General features: G+C 44.7%; 2 protein-coding genes across 12 annotated transcripts in view; both read right to left on the reverse strand.

The window, feature by feature from the left end:
- The window catches only part of ARHGEF40 (Rho guanine nucleotide exchange factor 40), a 47,507-nt gene extending 39,116 nt beyond the window's left edge, over window positions 1-8,391 (reverse strand). For 6 of the 8 annotated variants that reach the window (XM_061588454.1, XM_061588453.1, XM_061588457.1 and 3 more), the window contains exon 1: window positions 8,258-8,391. In XM_061588454.1, the coding sequence (XP_061444438.1) occupies window positions 8,258-8,305 (48 nt within the window). In that variant the 5' untranslated portion in view covers window positions 8,306-8,391. Of the gene's footprint in view, window positions 1-6,677; window positions 7,021-8,257 lie in introns of those variants that run through there. The other 2 variants (XM_061588456.1, XM_061588455.1) reach the window with 2 other exon arrangements.
- Window positions 8,392-8,446: 55 nt separating this feature from the next.
- On the reverse strand, window positions 8,447-18,377 carry SULT2A1 (sulfotransferase family 2A member 1). Of its 4 annotated transcripts, none has more exons than XM_061589474.1 (7): window positions 18,275-18,375; window positions 15,943-16,081; window positions 14,752-14,960; window positions 13,975-14,101; window positions 12,450-12,544; window positions 11,100-11,280; window positions 8,447-10,231 (listed from the first exon to the last, which is right to left on the reverse strand). In XM_061589474.1, exons 2-7 carry the CDS (start codon window positions 16,076-16,078, stop codon window positions 10,080-10,082), a joined length of 900 nt encoding a protein of 299 aa, XP_061445458.1. In that variant the 5' UTR covers window positions 16,079-16,081; window positions 18,275-18,375; the 3' UTR covers window positions 8,447-10,079. The 4 variants fall into 4 exon arrangements, with proteins under 4 accessions (XP_061445458.1, XP_061445457.1, XP_061445459.1 ...); XM_061589473.1 differs by having other exon boundaries at window positions 18,149-18,361; XM_061589475.1 differs by lacking the exon at window positions 15,943-16,081 and having other exon boundaries at window positions 18,275-18,377.
- Window positions 18,378-18,597: the final 220 nt, after the last annotated feature.

An 18,597-nucleotide genomic window follows, 5' to 3' on the forward strand; every position in this document is an offset into this window, starting at 1 on the left:
GTACAGGTCCCAATACCGATCCTTGAGGGACTCCACTTTCTACAGCCCTCCATTGGGAGAACTGTCCGTTTATTCCTACTCTCTGCTTTCTGCTTCTTAACCAATTCCTTATCCACAAGAGGACCTCTCCTCTTATTCCATGACTGCTAAGCTTCCTCAGAAGTCTTTGGTGAGGTACCTTGTCAAACGCTTTTTGAAAGTCTAAGTACACTATGTCCACTGGATCACCTCTATCTATATGCTTGTTGACACTCTCCAAGAATTCTAATAGGTTACTGAGACAGGACTTTCCCTTGCAGAAGCCATGCTGGCTCTGCTTCAGCAAGGCTTGTTCTTCTATGTGCTTAGTTAATCTAGCTTTAATAATACTTTCTACCAGTTTTCCAGGGACAGAAGTTAAGCTAACTGGCCTGTAATTTCCGGGATCCCCTCTGGATCCCTTTTTGAAGATTGGCGTTACATTTGCCACTTTCCAGTCCTCAGGCACGGAGGAGGACCCGAGGGACAAGTTACATATTTTAGTTAGCAGATCAGCAATTTCACATTTGAGTTCTTTGAGAACTCTCGGGTGGATGCCATCCGGGCCCGGTGATTTGTCAGTTTTTATATTGTCCATTAAGCCTAGAACTTCCTCTCTCGTTACCACTATTTGTCTCAGTTCCTCAGAATCCCTTCCTGCAAATGTTAGTTCAGGTTCAGGGATCTGCCCTATATCTTCCACTGTGAAGACAGATGCAAAGAATTCATTTAGCTTCTCTGCAATCTCCTGATCGTTCTTTAGTACACCTTTGACTCCCTTATCATCCAAGGGTCCAATCTCCTCCCTAGATGGTCTCCTGCTTTGAATGTATTTATAGAATTTTTTGTTGTTGGTTTTTATGTTCTTAGCAATGTGCTCTTTTAATTTCTAATTTTAATTCTAACTAATTTCAATCTATATCTATCTTTCTATCTATATACAGAGCGAGAGAGAGCTGGAACCTTCATATCTCCAACCTATGTACTAATACTAAACTCATTCTCAGAGTGTGGATCTTTATATAAACAAAATAGTACCATCCATGCACAGAACAGAGGTATCAGCAGGCTTGGGGGATCCCCAAGGTTTGCAGAACTGCCAAAAAAATACACATTTTTTCCAAGAAAAATATCCTAAAGGCAAGACTCCAAAAATGCTCAGTGAGGACTGAGCATGCTCAACAGGCACAGAATACTGACTGACAGGGTGAGGAATGGAAAACGGGGGGGGGGAGGCAGATGGAATGGGCATGGCTGGCTAACTGGAACCCTCAATAGGAATATTCTTTGCTGCCTGAGGCAGCATCTCTTAGGTAGAAACCAGAATTCAAATCCATCCACACCATGAAGCTCACTGGAATGACTTTGGACCACTCACCCTCTCTCAGCCTAACCTATTTTGCAGGGTTGTTTTGCGAATAAAATGGGGAGGGGAGGACCATATTCTAGGAAGAAATGTGAAATTTAAATGTAATCAGTGTATAGAAATCTAATTGTGATCACTCAGTGGTAAGGAAAGGACATTCTGTACATCATCATTAGATTTACCATTTATATAGTGTTTTATTGGACTCAAGGTGCTTGACACCATTACCTCAGAACAACCTACAGTAGGGCCCCGCTCATACAGCGGGTTACGTTCCAGACCCCCGCTGTAAAGCGAAAACCACTGTAAAGCGGATCCCATTGACTTACATTGACCAAAATGGCGCCTGGCAGCAAAAAACCGCCGTAAAAGCGGAACAAGCGCTGTAAAGCGGGGCCAATTCACAACCGCTGTATTAGCAAAACGCTGTAAAGCGAAGCGCTGTAAAGCGGGGCCCTACTGTATACATTTTGTCCCCATATTACAGATGACGGGTTGGGACTAAAGGAGAGTAGCTTGCCTAAGATCACCTAGTGCAGAGACAGCCAATGTGGTACCCTCCAATTTTTTTAATATTAATTTTTATTACTTTCCAAACACACAAAAAAAGAAATAATGGTATAGTATCAAAATAGAGAACACAGACCACATACAGTGTGTTTTCCCCGTACCTTAAGAACAAATGAAAAATGGAAATGGACTGCCTTCAAGTCGATCCCGACTTATAGCTACCCTGTGAATAGGGTTTTCATGGTAAGGGGTATTCAGAGGGGGTTGACCATTGCCTCCCTCTGAGGCTAGTCCTCCCCAGCTGGCTAGGGCCTGCTCAGCTTGCCACAGTTGCACAAGCCAGCCCCTTCCTTGTCCGCAACTGCCAGCTGGGGGGTAAGAACAAATACTGCCCAGCTAATAACCACAGATGGGATAAAAAAAAAAAGGTGAAAAAGGGAGAAAAATGAACACGATCAACTCCCCCTCCAAATGTTTGTGGACTACAACTCCCACCATTCCTCACTATTGGCAATGCTGACTGTGATGGGAGTTATAGCCCAACAACATCTAGAGAACACTACATTGGCTATTTCTGACCTAACGAGTTCCACATTTGAACGGAGGATCTCTTAGCTCACAGCGCTTTCTCTTAGTCACTATGCTACATCCCACAGGGGCTGATCCCTGGTAAAACATGGTTCAGATTAAACCCAACTTTGGGGTGAGCTCACACATGCATGAATGCATGCTCACTCACTCCCTCAATAATTGCACATACAATGTGATAACTTGACATTTGTGGAAAAAACCTATCACACATCTTACACTAGGGACTGAGCTCTGTCTTTCAACTAATTCCACCTCCAACAGCAGGAGTCTTCAACAGGACATTGCAAACTTTTAAGGATTACTTGGTGCTCAGTGGGTTCACTGCTGAGTGTGTGAACCACCACCATTTCTGTTTCCAAAAGTGACCAACTGTCCCTATAAGCACCAGGTACAGGCAGAGCTAGCCCAATCATTAGGAAGGCAGCTACCTCAGGCAGCAGATTTTGGGTGTCATGGAAGGGAAGCAAATTGCTACTTATCTAATTTATGATTACCTGTGCTTCTATTGCCAGGTAAGTGGAGAGGTGCATGTGGGATTTTTTGCCTCAGGTGCCAAAATAACGTGACTGGCCTTGGGTATTACTTAGCATCTTGACTGGGAGCAGGGGGTTTCATTTGTTGCTCTGCCTCAGGTAGCAAAATGTCTTGGAATGGCCCTGTTCAGTGATATACTATGCAAACCAGGTGGTTCATGATTCATGATACATGATCAGTAGCAACTTTTGTGATCAGAAAAGCTTTAGAAAGTTTCACAGAATGGTTTCTTGTATGGTGAAGTTGTGGTGAACTGAACAACCTTCTGTTCTTTATCTCTTTAGGTCCAGACAGCCAATGAGTTGTTGGACTCCAACTCCCATCAGCCTCAGCCAGCATGGGCAAGGGTCAAGGAAGATGAAAGTTGTAGTCTTGCATCATCTCGAGTGCACCATGTTGGCTACCCCTGCTTCAGGAAAATCAAATTCCACAAACTTGAAACCTGCCTCTTGCTAGCCTGGTTCTTCAGCACTAGTTTTTGTTAGTTTTTTTTTAAATAGAAAATGTAGAAAATATTTCAATGTATTATTTATCATTTTTGTGCTTACTACTGGAGCATTCATTAGTGTGTCTATATTCCCAACCAGATATTTGTATAAAAAAACCTATTACTTAGCACTATTGCTATTACTAATATTTCTGATATGATTTTATATAATTATTTTCTAAATACATTTTAAAATGAAATGGACAGCCTTTAAGTTGATCCCGACTTATGGTGTCCCTATAAGTAGGGTTTTCATAGTACCATTTTAAAATGATGTCCATTTTAATGGTTAATGTATTGTGTTCTAAAGATATCCTGGACACCTGGATGAAGAGTGCCTTAACTTGAAAAATAGCAGGATATGATCGATTTTCTATTTAAAAAAACACCAGTTGATACCCATTTTTAAATGGGAAAAAATCACATCATTTTTAATAATGTGAGTTCACCTTTCTGGCTCATTCAGTTTTGGAAAATACACCTCAGTATGAGAAACTGCTGCTGCTATTATTATGTTTCTGCAGACATTTGTGTACCAAGAGAATTGTTTCCATGGAGAAAAAAGGAAGCTGAAAAAATTGCCTATGAATTACCCTGCTGAATAAGTGTAGTACCTTTCCCTCTTGGATAAGACTTTACAAGCAGGTCTAGCCCTCACATATCTGAGATCATGCATGGAAACAGAGGAGGCTAACTGGTACCAGGCCAGATAAATTGCCCATTTAGCCCAGAGTTGTTGATTCTTGAGGAGGAGTGGCTTTCCAGGGTTTCAGTGGCAGGGCCGGCTCTACCATGAGGCACAGTGAGGAGGGCAGCTGATTTTGGATGCCATGATAGGGCAGCAAACTGTTATTGTTTTATTTATTTCTTATTGTATTTTTTACTCCCAGGGGAGGTGCTCATGGGATTTTTTCTTTGAATACTATGCCTCTTGGCTTGTGGGAGGGGCTCAATTTGCTCTTCCGCTTCAGTGTGTGTACACACCATACATTTAAAATACATCTTCCCCGCTCCACAAGGAATCCTGGGAACTATAGTTTACAGCTCCAATCAGAGCTACAATTTCCAGTACCCTTAACAAACTACAGTTCCCAGGATTGGGAGGGTTTGTTCTTTAAATGTATGGTGTGTATGCAGCTTCAGGCAGCAAAATGTCTTGCATCAGCCTGGTTGTAGGCACAGGTTTTTCCCATCACCTGCCACCTGGTCCTTTTTAACTGAAGATGCCACAGACTGGACCTGAGACCTTCTTCCTGCAAAGCATGTGTTCTACAGTCCCACCTGGGATTAAGCTTTTGTTTTTAACCTTAAGCATTGAGAGAAGGCACACAACGCAAGCCTCCTCCACGACCAGTGTCTGAATTGTTGGCTGCAGCCACTATGGGGGCTAAGGGGCGGGGCCCTCTGCCAGCCCACACTGTCTGCTTGCAAGGGCAAAAAACTGTGCAAGGTCCACCAGGGCCAAACTACACATTACACACAAATGTGTGGAATAAAACTCAACTGCCACCTCTTCTAAAGATAAGCAGCTTTGGTGGGGGGGAGGCAAATCAGACATTAGAAGTATCAGAGGGAAGAGTTTCAGGGGCAATTCCCTCTGCCCAAGCTACAGTCCTATTTCTTCCCCTATTTCTTTCACCCATGCAATCCCATATCCGAAACCTGATGGGGAGGAGGGGAAGCAACTGATGATGGAGGGGGGCTGCAATGGAAATGTGGCAAGCAAAGGGGGGAATCATCTTTCCTTCATTGCTTCTCTGCTCCATATAGTAATGGGGTCCCTGCCAACATGGCTATAAAGGTGGCATATAAATGCAAAAAATAATAAAAATAAAAATTCTCCATCCAGCTGTTTTTCCTTAGAAGAACCAGTCGCTGAGGCAGGGGTGGTGCCAAAGGAGGGCAAGTGCCCCCCAACAAGGAGCTCCCCCCATATATTTCAGCCACCTAGAAATATACTTTGCCCCTTCTGTACCCCGCCTCAAAAATTTTCTGGTGTCTGTGCCCCCCATTTTTTCTGCTGTTGGGGGGATTGTGACATGCATTTGCAGATAATGTGTAGTTCGACACTCACATTACGTATGTGTGTGCACAAAAGATTATTATTTTTTCACTGGACATGGAACACCTCAAAGTACAACTTCCCTGGGGTTTCTTCAGATCAGGAATCAACAGCCATTCACTAAAACACTGAAATGTGTCCCCCTTTGTTGACCTCCCCCAGATCATAGGACTTTATGGAAATCCATAAGAAAGCATATCTTGCCACAATCTTCAGCTTGGGACTCAGGAGGGCCCCCGCATGGCAATGAGATCGGATGACTTGTTGAGATCCAACTTTTCAGAAGCTGCATCTGTTTTAGCTCCCTCCCGTTCAAAATTTAAGGGTGCTTGCCACCTACCCACCCAATAATATATCCTGTCAATGTCTTTTTGTCTAAAAACCCTTGTGAATATTGTTAAGGCACCCAACTTTAAATCAAATAAGTGTTTTAGGTAGTGTAGGTTCTAGTTCAAGTTACAGGTGCAGGAAACTCCCGATTAAGCATCACTTGTCTCATGCCACAACATCCTGAAAACCACACTCTTGTATTGCGTGTCGATTAATCCACCCGCGGTAATCTCCACAGTACCCGGGTTCCCTACCCAGAATCACCAATCGCAGACTGGGATCTCTAATTCAGTCATATGCACGCGCGCGATACAATAAAAAAGGGGGTGGGGTGGAGGAAGAGAGGATCCGTCTCTTTAACGACCCCAATGATTAAACAGCATAATTATAAATTATCCGGGCATTCCGCGAGCTTCATCGGCGGCACTTACTTTCGAGGACCCATGGTTGAGATTCGGCTGCAAGTCACACTTGCGCTCATGACAATAACTGTTCCCCGGCCCCAGTCTAACGCCCTAGAGCTGCAGGCTCCCAACAGCGGTGCACAACCCTGATCCCAACTGCACACACCCAGGTACCCTCCCTCGCCATATTACAAGGCCCTATCCGGTGCCCAGCACCTCTTGGTCGCTGCTGGTGCCAGTCCTTCAAGGGAAAGGATGGGGGGGGGAGAGAAAGAGAGAGACTGGGAAGGTGGGGAAGAATTCTCCTGCCTTCCCACCCCGGAACCTACCCCCTCCCTTATAACCCCCAGGAAGCCGCGTTACCCTCTCACCCACCCGGCAAAGCGCACAGTGCCTCACCATGGCGCAGACAGGCGGACTCACGGACGGGACGGGCTCGCCTGGTCTATCGCTGCTGCGGGTCGTGGTGGTGCTTCTACTGTTGCTGCCGCCGCCGCCGCCACCTCCTCCTCCTTCAGGCTCCGCGCTGAGCCGCCGCCCCCCCGCCCCTTGACCGGCTAGCCCAGCCTGGAGCCACCTCCTGGCAGAAATCCCGGGCCCCGACGCCGCGGCTGCTTGCAGCTGCAGTCGCTGCCGAAGCCTGGCCAAGGGCACGTGGAGACGCGACTGCAACTGCGGCAGCGCCGAGCGAGCGGGGAGGGGGACCAGGCTCGGTCGCTGTCTGCGCTCTCCGCCTACTATTGCCCTTGAGAGCCGAGCCACAAGTTCCTCCTGCCGGATGATCACGGCTCGAGTTGGAGCCGCGGCTCAAGGCAGCTCAGCCTTCGATCTTGCTTTCCAGCTCCAGCCTCTGGCCGTGTGCAGAGTGCATTTATTTCTACACAGAGGAAACAGCGACTCAGAAACCTGTTGTTAGAAGGCAAGGCTGAAGAGCTTGCACTTCCCAGGTAGATTTGATCTCCTGCAACTCTCCTTTAAACCAAGGGTTTAGTTGCCCTCCTGTTATGGGAGAGGGGGTTTGCTTAAATAAATTATGCTGAGCCACTTTGGGAACTGCAGTGTCACATGGTTTCTGGGTAATGCTTGAATTCCAGGGGAGCAGACGAGATCTGTTCCCTTACCTTTTGTGATCCCCCCTTAGCTACTACTTTTAGAAGATTGCAGGGAGCATGATTTGTGGAAAATTGGGATACGTCATGTAGAGCTTATGGATTTCATTAAGCTCCTTCCTACTCTCTTTTCCCAATTGAAGCACTGTTTGTAGGGCTTAATTTAAGCCAGATGCTTGGCCCTAAAACATGGGCGGGAAACCTGCGGCCCTGCAGATGTGTTGGACTCCCAGCAGCCCCAGAAGCCTGGCCAATGGTTAGGGTTGTCGAGAACTGTAGCCCAACAACATCTGGCGAGCAACAGGTTCGCCATCCCTGCCCTAGAACATTTTAAAATGTCAGGGTCCAGGCAGAATGCCATAGAGGAGAAAGACTCCTGATAATGTGCAGAGTGCCCCAACTAGCCCCAACACTTCAAGACTTCCAGGGTTTAATTTCCAGGCAGAGTTTAGCCTCAGAATCTCTCCTATTTAAAAATGAAACTCTGCCTTCAGGCTATCATCCACAAACCACTACAGCAGAATCATTTGGATGCACATCTACCAGCACAAGATCGTGTCCTTGGGTTGTATTTAACTAAGAGCAGACCCACTGAAATTAATGAACCTAAACTAGTTGTGTGTTAACTTTAATGGGTCTACTCTGAGTAGGATTAGCATTGAATACCACCCCTTGTACCCAACATAACATAAATTAATCTAGACAAACTACCACCCACTAGATCCGTATTCAAAATTCTCTCACACCAATAACATTTAAAGAACCCTGTTGGATCTAACCAAGGGTCTACATAACCCAGGATTCTGTTTCTAACAGTAGCAAGTTGGATGCATCTGGGAAACTCACAAGCATGGGATGAAGGTGACAGTCTTCTCTAGTTGATGGCCCCAGCATCTGACATTGAAGTACACTGCATCAGACCAGGGAGGCTCCATTTAGAGATTGTGGCTAATAGCCATGATCTTCCATGAATTTGTCTCACTTTTGTAATAAAAATATTTACATACTGTTATTCATTAAAAAATATCAAAGCAGTTTACAACCATTGTAGATTTTATTTATTTATTTATTTATTACATTTATATACCGCCTCAGAGCCGAAGCACTCTGGGCGGTTTACAACAATTAAAAATATTAAAAATGCACACACACACATATATATACACACAGTAAAACCATGTAAAAACTTAGTATCAGATATAATCCACTAATATTCACGTGGGTAAGAACCCGTTAATGTGAATAAATTCACCTTTTAGCACATATTGAAAGTGTGTGTAAGTGGATTCTTCTCCTGCACTGTTTTAAAACTTTTTAACCACCACTTTTAAAATATTGTATATCAGTATAATAAATGCTTCCCTTGCAAATGTGTAACTACAACCAACCCTCATACTCTGGGGATGTGGGATTTGGCGGGGGGGGGGGGGGGCACACACACACACACACACACACACAGAAGGACATTGTATCAGCATATGCTAGGTAGTGGGAGGGGCTACTTTCTTCAAGGTTTTCCTTTCAGACCCTGTTTAGATTCCAGGAAAAACTTTTTTTAAAAAACAGCACAGAAAACCAAAACTTTCCAGGCATTTCAGTTCCAGACGAGTTAAGCCTGAAAGGAAAGGAGGGCAGGATGGGACAGAGATTTTTATACCCCCAAAACTGGCTGATTATATTTTTGGGGGTGGGGTGAGGGAAATCAAATGACTTCGCTTTCATCAGGTTCCAGATTTGCAGCCAAACGAACAAAAACAATTAACCGATTGTTAGAAAAGGCAGCTGATCAGCTCAAATCAAAATGTCAAAGTCAGCTTCGCACCAACCCACATCAGACCCCTGGGCCCCCAATCTGCCTTGCCTGACCATTCATTTCCTGCCAATGGCATGCAGCCCTCCTTTACCTAGGCCCTGCGTGAAGGTTTCCCCAGCTTCTACTTTTCATTGGCTCCCCCATTCCTCAACTCCACCCTTAAACACCTTTCCCCACTGCCCCCCACTATACACTCTTCTAGGCCTCTGCTTTTTCCCCATCCAACCTTCCTTCATTTTGTGGGATAGCTTAATGTTTTCCATTAACATACTGGAATAATATATTTCTAAAAACCACACATGGGTGATTGTCAAATGCAGTCTCTGTTGTGATTGTCTGTAGCCACAACTGTTGTTGTTTTTAAAACAGCCTCTCTTGTTTTTCCTCAGCAAAGCAAAGCAAATTCCTCTTTCCTCTAAGAGGAATAGTTAATCCTATTTATATTGTACTTTGGATTTGTGTTGCATTCTTATTTTCACTTGCTGTTAATTGCTTGCCTTAATAACATTAATTTTACAAAGAAACACGTTTATTAGATCCCAATTTTCTTTGGTGGAACGCAAGACAGCCTATACAGACTTCCCTTGCTGACTCCCACATATCTTTGCTTCAGCAAGATATCTGCAGTGTATGCCTTCACATGATGCATCATGTGCCACCATGCGCCCTGCAGTGTAACATGACTTCACATCCAGCATCCTGAAACATGTGAAGTTATAATACTATGCGTACCTCCAAGCACATGCAAATAGCCTTTTGTCTCTCCTCTGAGTGACTATGATACAACACCTCTACTAATTTAGAATTCAGGAAAGGGGGTTCTTGGAACAGACAGGCAGGAGTGAGCTGTTCAGTTCAAAAATTAACACCTCTTTCTGAGTTGTTCTCCGGTCCAGTTTGTTCCCAGGGGAATATTCCTTTCAGGCCCAGCATCTTCTCCTGGTAAACCCTGTCAAAGTACTCAGACTGTGCCACTGTGAAATGAGTCTTCCAGTCTCCACAGACACCTAGAAAAGCAGGACACATGCAACAATTCAGCTTCACAAGTTTTTATTAAGCTCCTCAGGAGCTGAGCTTCTTACATTGGAGCAAAGCACTTTGCAAGTCAGCTCCTCTGCAAGCCAAAGACAATAAGAGTTGCTCCTAGATCAAAGAGTGCCTTTAATTGCCAATGAAATTGTGTAGAACATTTCCAGTGAAGGGGAAACTAGCCAATGCAGAGGCAGGAAGTCAGAGGTCAAAGTAGAAGCCTTCAGATCTGTCTCCCCCATGGAAATGATGTGCAGGAGACTTATTTGGATTCCCCATTGCACCCTGCCCTGCCAGCCAAGATCTTCTGAAGTTCTGAAGATCTTCTGAACTTTCCCCTTCTGTTTTCTCACTGGCTGTCTTAGGCAATTGGGGAAGACACTACGCTACATTGCTCTCCCTTACCCTATTGGGAACTTAGTGCTCTACTGTTGCACCAATAAAAGCTAATTATCCTCTGGTTTTTAATTTGGGCTACTGGTCTTGGCACTCATCAATATACATGTTTTCTAGTGATGCATCTCTGGTCTTGATAACACGGAGAGGATTCTGCTGTGTTGCCACCCCCCCCTCCTGGCCTGTCTCCACCTATGTTTGATTGTGCAAGGCCTTACACAATGTAGTTTATCACTGGTGCACTTATGTTGCTGTGAGTTTTTCCACTGGTGCAATACTCTGAAGATTTTGCTGCTTCACTGGTGCTACACTGACTCTTGTGCCCTACATTGGCACTGTGACTTGGTGCCACTTTATCAGTGACCAGTCTGCCATGCCTCTGCTAGAGTCCCTTTCCCATCTCCTCGGCAGCTGCAGGAGAAAACAAACAAACACCAGAGTAAGTCTCACCCTTCCTCAGGAAGGTCCCTTTCTCCTGGTCCATAAACTCCTTGGGAAGCATTGTCGAGTTGCACATGTCATTCCTTCTCATGGCTTCAAAGGAGGTGTTTTCCACCACAGAGGTTATCGCTGCCTCATCCAGATTCTTCCCTAGGAAATGGCAGAGGCGCTCCACAATGCCATATAGGTCCTGAAGTGATAAAGAGCAGCAGGGGCTAGTGTCCAGAGAGCAGAAAAGTGACATCTGTATTCTTTGAACCCAATCTTCAGTCCTAAGGGCTAGAAACTTACGGGTTTTTCAGAATGAAACCTGAGATTCTTGGAATGATGAACTATGTGCTCATTCTCCATTATGTGGTAGTGGAATTACAGAAACACACAGCCCTACTTATCTTGAGCACAACCAGAGTACCAATTCCCAGGTTAACCCAAATCCCCCGGTTATCATGCCCAGGATCTCATCTGTTACAAGAGGCACACTCATAACCAAGAGAAAAGACTAGAGACAGCTTCTGGAAATGTCACCATATATGCATCATGGTATCTGTCTGTCTATGAAACTGCAATACTCAATGCAACAAATGTGGCAAAATGTATAGGAAATAGCTCTTCAAATAAATCCTGCATTTGACCACTCATGGGAATTACTCCCAGGAGTGTATATGCCTGTAGCTCAAATGATGTTTAGGATGCAGTTTAAGAAAAGATAGCAATGGAAAAAGGATACATGATCTGAGCATCTTATGGGATGAATGAAATAAAAATGGGAGGAGGGCATAGCCAAATGGTGGAGCACATGCTGGGCACACGAAAGGTCCCTGGCATCTCCTGGTTGGGCTGGGAAAGACTCTTGTTTGAAACCTTGGAGAACTGATGCCAGACAATGCCAGACAGATAATACTGAACTAGATGGACCAATGATCTGGCTTGGTGTAAGGCAGCGTCCTGTGTTATCTTAAGTAAATAGTCTTCTCCTTCATCCCTTAGCAGACAGTTTAGCATTCTGGGTTGTCTCCAGCGCCGTAGTTCTGCTTGCGCAGCAGACTTTTTCTTGCACATCCCCCTTATCTTCCATGCAGTCCCACCCCCCTGCTGCAACTTCAAAATCTACTCGGGGGGGGGGGGCAGATTTTGGAAGAGAGGGACGTGAGGGAAGGAGAGAGAGGGGAAGTCTCATTGCATGATTGGAACTCCATGCCTGCAGTGCTGGATACCACACTGCTTTTCACTTTGGTAAAACATTGCCTGGCTTGTCATGCCAATGAAGAATCCATTGATAGGCTTGCATTCCCTTTTCTACCAACGGGGAGGATACTTTATACCACCTCAGGGAGGTGGGAATCTGTCCTAAGCTGTCACCTGCTTCAGCTCGTCATAGCTGATGAACAAGAGGTTGCTTTTGCCTTTCAGCTTCATCCAGCCTGTGACATGGTCGAACCAGGATCCAAAAGGTACTGTACAAAGGGATACAGACAGAGGCATCACCAATGGCCTGTGGAATTACTTTGCACATAAACCCCTTTCACAAAGAAAGTGCTATAGCTCAGAGGCGGAGCATCTGCTTCTCATGCAGAAGGTCCCAGGTTCAATCACCCAGCATCTCCCTTGCCTGAAACCAGAGCTTGGAGAAGTTACTTTTTTTGAACTACAACTCCCATCAGCCCCAGCCAGCATGGCCACTGGATTGGGCTGATGGTAGTTGTAGTTCAAAAAAGTAACTTTTCCAAGCTCTGCCTGAAACCCTGGAGAAGTGCTACCAGTCAGTGCGGACAATACGGAACTAGATGGACCTATGCTCTGACTCAGTGTAACGTAGCTACCTGTGTTCTCCAGTAGAGAAAATGGACAGGGGGGGGGAGCCAGCTGGCCTGGCTCCAATGTCACCCACCTTGCTGGTCCTGCCCCTGATTGCCACACATACAGCCAAAGGTCAGAAAAGGAGTGCCTGTGCATATACAGACAGATGTATGTGGGTAAGAGCACCACACATCAGGAACCCACACATACTCTATTCATGGAGAGAACTTGTGAAAAGGCCTACTGTGTAATCAGGGCTAGACCTTAAAAGATAGCTGCTTCAGGGCTTCAAATAAGGGAGAACTCTGCCAGGGTCCACCTTCTATCACTGCGGCATTGTGACAGAAAGCATTCTGTCCGATTAAATTCTCCCTTCTCTGCATCTCTTTCGAGGGTTTCAACCTTGCAACATAATTTGCATGCTACTATTGAGAGAACCAGCATATCTGACCTTAACTCTACATTTGGACAAAGGGGGCAGTTGTCCTAAGTGCTGAACAGCCCATTTTTGATTGTCACCTCCCATCTCACAATTGCCACATACAACCAGGCTTCAGATGTGTCTAGACCTCTGTTTACCCAGCCAGGATGAGGCAGCAGGGCCTGGACTTGGGTTGAACAGCTGAGAACGTAGGACTGGCCAATTCACAAGCAGGGCCTGATGGAGTTAGCAATCTCCACTGTTTGTCACCAACACAGTCACAGGGTGAGGCTGTCTCTGCATAAGGCATGGGTGGGGGTAATATGGCCCTCCAGATGTTGCTGGAGTACATCTTCCATCATCCCTTACCACTGGCTATGCTGGCTGGGGAATGATAGGAGTTGGAGTCCAACAACATCTGCAGGGCTACGGGTTCCCCATCCCTGCCATGAGGAGTTCCATTTGTAGCTGTCATAATTCAAAACTGTAGCTAAACCATCCCATATACATTTGTCTCAGCCATTATTTCAAAAGTCACCTGAGCAAGTGGACCATCATTGCATCTTGTGGCAATGAACTGCTGGGCATGTAAATTGGATTTCCATCGAGGGCACCCAAATGTTCCAGCATCTTCTTTTTCTATCCACCCACTTTACTCCAACTCACCATCTCCGCTCAGGAAACTCTCCAGGAAGCAGTGGAAGGATTTGGGATTCTCAAAGGGCAGGCACATCTTGGAGAAATGATAGTAGGAAACAAGCACATCCCTGGGGTCCCGCAATGTGTACACCACCTGAGGAGGAAAATGCTTGTTAAATGTTGGGAGGTATTATCAGTGGGTGAACACTGTCCTTAGGAGACTAATGACTATGATGAAACAATATGCCCATCACATTGTAAAATTTGGAACCTTGCATGTTCCATGGCTGAACTCTGCAATGAAAATAGGTTCTGGTGCTCAGAGTGAGAAGAACGAGAAGTTAAGGTCAGGTATGGAAACCTGGCACAGGATTCAGTGGTGGTATCGCAATATTGCCATTAATCTATAAGCAACCCATAATCTATAATTACATTGCATAATTGAGTGAAAATGTCAGTTTTTTAGTCCTTACAGTGAAAATAGTGATAAAAAGTCTGGACCAGGGTTATAATCACAACTTTAATAACTTCATTTGTTTCTATAAATAAGGGGGCATGGCCAGAAGAGGTGGGGGTGCTAACTGGGCCAGTGAAAGGAGAAAAGTTGGGCAACCAAGAACCACACTACCAGGAAAAGATTTGTTTTTCTCCATTCCTGGGTCAAATGAAGCATTATAGTCCTTTTTCAAAGATGATGTTAGAGGTCCCTCCCTTCGTGAGCAAGCAATCACCATGACAGTGCCCCCAGGCTCCATCCCGAGACCCATGTGACACCGTGCCCAGTGTCTCATCATCATCACCCACCTGGGCTTTGGAGCTGAAGAAAGTTCTGGGGAAGATCTGAATGGGGAGGTGGCAGGTGAGCAGACGTGGAGAAGGGAGTTTATGTGCTGCCTTCAGGCCCAGCTGGGTGGTGAACCAGGGGGCACGACTGGAATTGAGAACACTTTGATTCCAGACTGGGTTACCTCCACTGAGGATCAGGCTGAGGATCTCAATCATCCACACTGTTCCTTGATGGAAAAAAAATCTCCAGATTTAACAGTGCAATTCTTGATGCACTGTCATAGCAGATATACACACCTGCAAGGACTTTTTTTCTTTGTCACCACAGATTCCTTAAGGACACCATCATTTTCTATCAGAGGCTGACCCAAAGCCATTTGCAAAGCAATCCACCACTACCTTTCATTTAAAACTGGTATAATAACTTTAGTAGTGGTGGAGACGAGAGCCAGACTTGGAACTGAATTAGATTTCAAATACATGCAGTGCAATCCTATGTATATCTATGCAAAAGTGTATCCCATTGAGTTCAAGGGAATTTACTCTCAACCAGGTAAGTGGATATAGGATTGCAGCATTCATGACATTTTCTAAACATTTAAAATCAAGCAACATTTGATTTTTATTTGATTTTTGAATGAAGTAACATTTAATTCAGAATTTTGAATGTCCCCAAGTTTCATTTTTTAAATCCAGCTTTTAGGACTATTGTTACAAAACTTTGTTTTTCTGAGGAATATTAAGACTATAATGTTAAATATATACGTTTTCCAAAATTCAATTATTTCTGTCCCTTAATTTTACAACTAAAACCTAACATCATGTGTATGTGTGTGAAATTAGAGACACATAAAAAACCTACATTTTTGCAAACATATTTAAATTAGGAAAATGTGGTTGCAAATTTCCCCACAAGCTTGCTTTAGTTCCATGTTAGTTATTTGAAAATTACACATATGCCACTGAAAAAAAAGTGTCAGGGCACTTTTACAGTACACTGGAAATGATGGCAAATTTTATTTACGACAAATCTGGCCTAAATCCAGAATAGGTTTAAATGTAATGAGCAGGTCTGTGCTTTCCATTTGGACTTACTCCAGATTTAAATCTGCATGGAATATCATTTGCTTTTTGGAACTAGCAGCTTTGGAAAGCAGAAATCCCATTCCCCACCCTGCTCCCCATCCCTAGTAGGTGTCCCTCTCCTACCAGACTTAGGATAAGTGACGATGAAGGTATCATCATCCCGCACTTCAAAGTCATTCTCAGCAAAGGAAAGGTTTTCCACAGAATTATATCCAGGAGGAAACTTTATGCCTTTATATTGGATATACTGGGCAGCCATTTCCTGTGGAGCAAATTAAGAGCTCAACATGGGGACAAAACGCCAGTGAAACTGTTGTTCTTGATGCAAATGGGCAAGTCTACCGAAGGGTGTGTTCAGGTGTCAGGATTCAATTGCACAGTAGTTTTGAACTGAGGTTCACTCCACTGGCCCCTGGCAGAGGGACCAGTCATACTAAGTCTCCTGGCTCTACTAAACTGGGGACAGTAATAAAAACTCTTGAGCTAGCCTTGCCCACTGGTCTGAGCAATTAACAGTCCTGTTCCTGCAAAAGTAAAGCTACAGTCTTTGTTTGCAGCGTTTGCCTTTTTCCTCTGTCAACTTCACTCTTCACAGGAGTCAGGTCTGACATCCCAGCGCAATTACTATATAAAAATAAAAGCCCTCGTAGACACGTTCAGAAATGTGCCTTCTGCATAAAGGAAGGCCTGGAACGATGGATCTTTTATTTGGGGGGGGGGAGAGACTAAGAATCATTGCAGAACGTAAATACAGGATGCATGTATTAAAGTTATCTGACCATATTAGATATTCATACAATTTTAATGTTGTAACATTTACCAAAAAGGGTCAAGTTGTGCTTCTCATTTATTTGCGCCAGTGCACTCATTGGCCAGTACATTGGAAGAGAAAGATATTTATATCTTGATTTTTCCTTATATTTCATATATTTAGAAATGCATATGCTGCCTTTTGCCAAAAAAACACAGGGGGGGTTAACATCATAAAGAATCACAGCAGAATTTAAAATGTTCTTTCAGTACAACTCGTAATAAAAGCAGCAGCGACAAACTATTAATTAGATACTTCAGGCCCAGTTCTCTCCTCATCCAAAAGCCTGCTGGAACAGGTGCATCACCTATCTCCTAAAAGGAAACTAGGGGGTATATCAACTAAGTCCTATTCAGATTAGACCCACGTAAATTCATGAACCTAATTTAATCATGTTCATTAACTTCAGTGGGTCTACTCTGAGCAGGACAAGCACTGGCTACAACCCAGTGTGGCTAGTTGTACCGCAGTGGAAAGAGCATTCCACAGAAGGGGAGCCACCACTGAAAAGGACGTTCTGTGGGCCCCAGCACAATGTAATTCTTCCTACACAGGGAAGCCTCATCCGATGATCTTATGGTATGGGCAGATTGGTGTGGGAGAAGGCATTCTCTTAAATATTTGGGCCCCAGACCGTTCAGGGTTTTAAATGTAAGCCCCTTGAATTGGGCCCAGAAAACAATCAGAGAGGTTGTCTTAAAATGGGAGTTATATGCACTTGGCCTGCCACTCCAACAGGCAGTCTGGCCACTGCATTTTGCACTAGTTGCACTTTCCAGACCATCTTCAAGGGCATGTAGAGCACACTGCAATAGTCCAATTTGGAGGTTACCAGAGCATCGGTGACCATAGCCAGGGTATCCCTACCCAGGAAAGGCCATAATTGGCACACCAGCCAAAGCTGAGCATGGGCATTCCAAGCCACCCAGGCTACCTGGGCCTCAAGTAACAATGATGGTTCAAGGAACACCATAAACTACACACCTCCTTCTTCAAGGGAAGTGTAACCTTGTTAAAAACAGGCTAGTCTGTTAACTCCCAGACCCAGGAACTGTCATCCACAGCACCTCTCTCTTCACTGGAACTAACTTCGATTTGTTGGCCCATACCAGTCCAATACCACCTGCAGTCATCGTTTCTTATATATAAGACCTGCAACACCTCTCCTTGTACTGATGGAGAGGCATAACTGGGTGTCTTCAGCATATTGATAACACTTTGCTCCATATCCCGATGACTGCTCCCAATGGCTATGTATAGATGTTAAGTAGTTTGGGCAACAAGACTGAACCCTGTGGGACCCTGCAAAACAATTCCCACGGGGCTGAGCAGAAGTCTCCCACTACTATTATCTGCAGCTACCCTTGGCGATAGGAGCAGAAGCTCTGGTAAGGGGCCATGTGTGAACCAGCCCATGCCCAGCAAGAGGAGGACCATACCAATCTTCATGAGATAGGTAAGCTTGATGTCATACATAAATGCCAACACACACACACATTTCTAAAGCTGCTTACTCACCTGTACAAATGGCTTTCTTGGGTGCACAAGGGAGCAGGAGAAGTCACAGGAGACAGCAACAAAATCACAGGGATGGGTGGAGAAACAGGCTAAAGTATAGTGTAAAAAGTAAGATAAATCTCTCACCCACTACTCTTAAGCTCAGCTTGCTTCTTCTGGAGAGCTGCATCAGAAGGCCTCATTATCCTCTTATGTGCCTTACTAGGACAGCAACCGAAAGGCAAATCATTAACAGAGTGCCCTGCACAGAGTCTATACAGCCCCCACTGACCCTGGCTTAAAAAAATGTGTGTGGGTGGAAATAATGTCAATGTGTTGTTTTGTCTCAGCCGCTGTGGTTAGAACATTTGCTATTATTAACCCCATAATCTGACATCCTCTCCTCAGGCCTTCCTTATCCACTCCCTTTGGTTCCAAAGATGAGGCCTCTTTATCTTCTCAAAATATTT

This window comes from Rhineura floridana, chromosome 11 (genome assembly GCF_030035675.1).
Source record: "Rhineura floridana isolate rRhiFlo1 chromosome 11, rRhiFlo1.hap2, whole genome shotgun sequence".
Classification (NCBI taxonomy): Eukaryota; Metazoa; Chordata; class Lepidosauria; order Squamata; family Rhineuridae; genus Rhineura; species Rhineura floridana.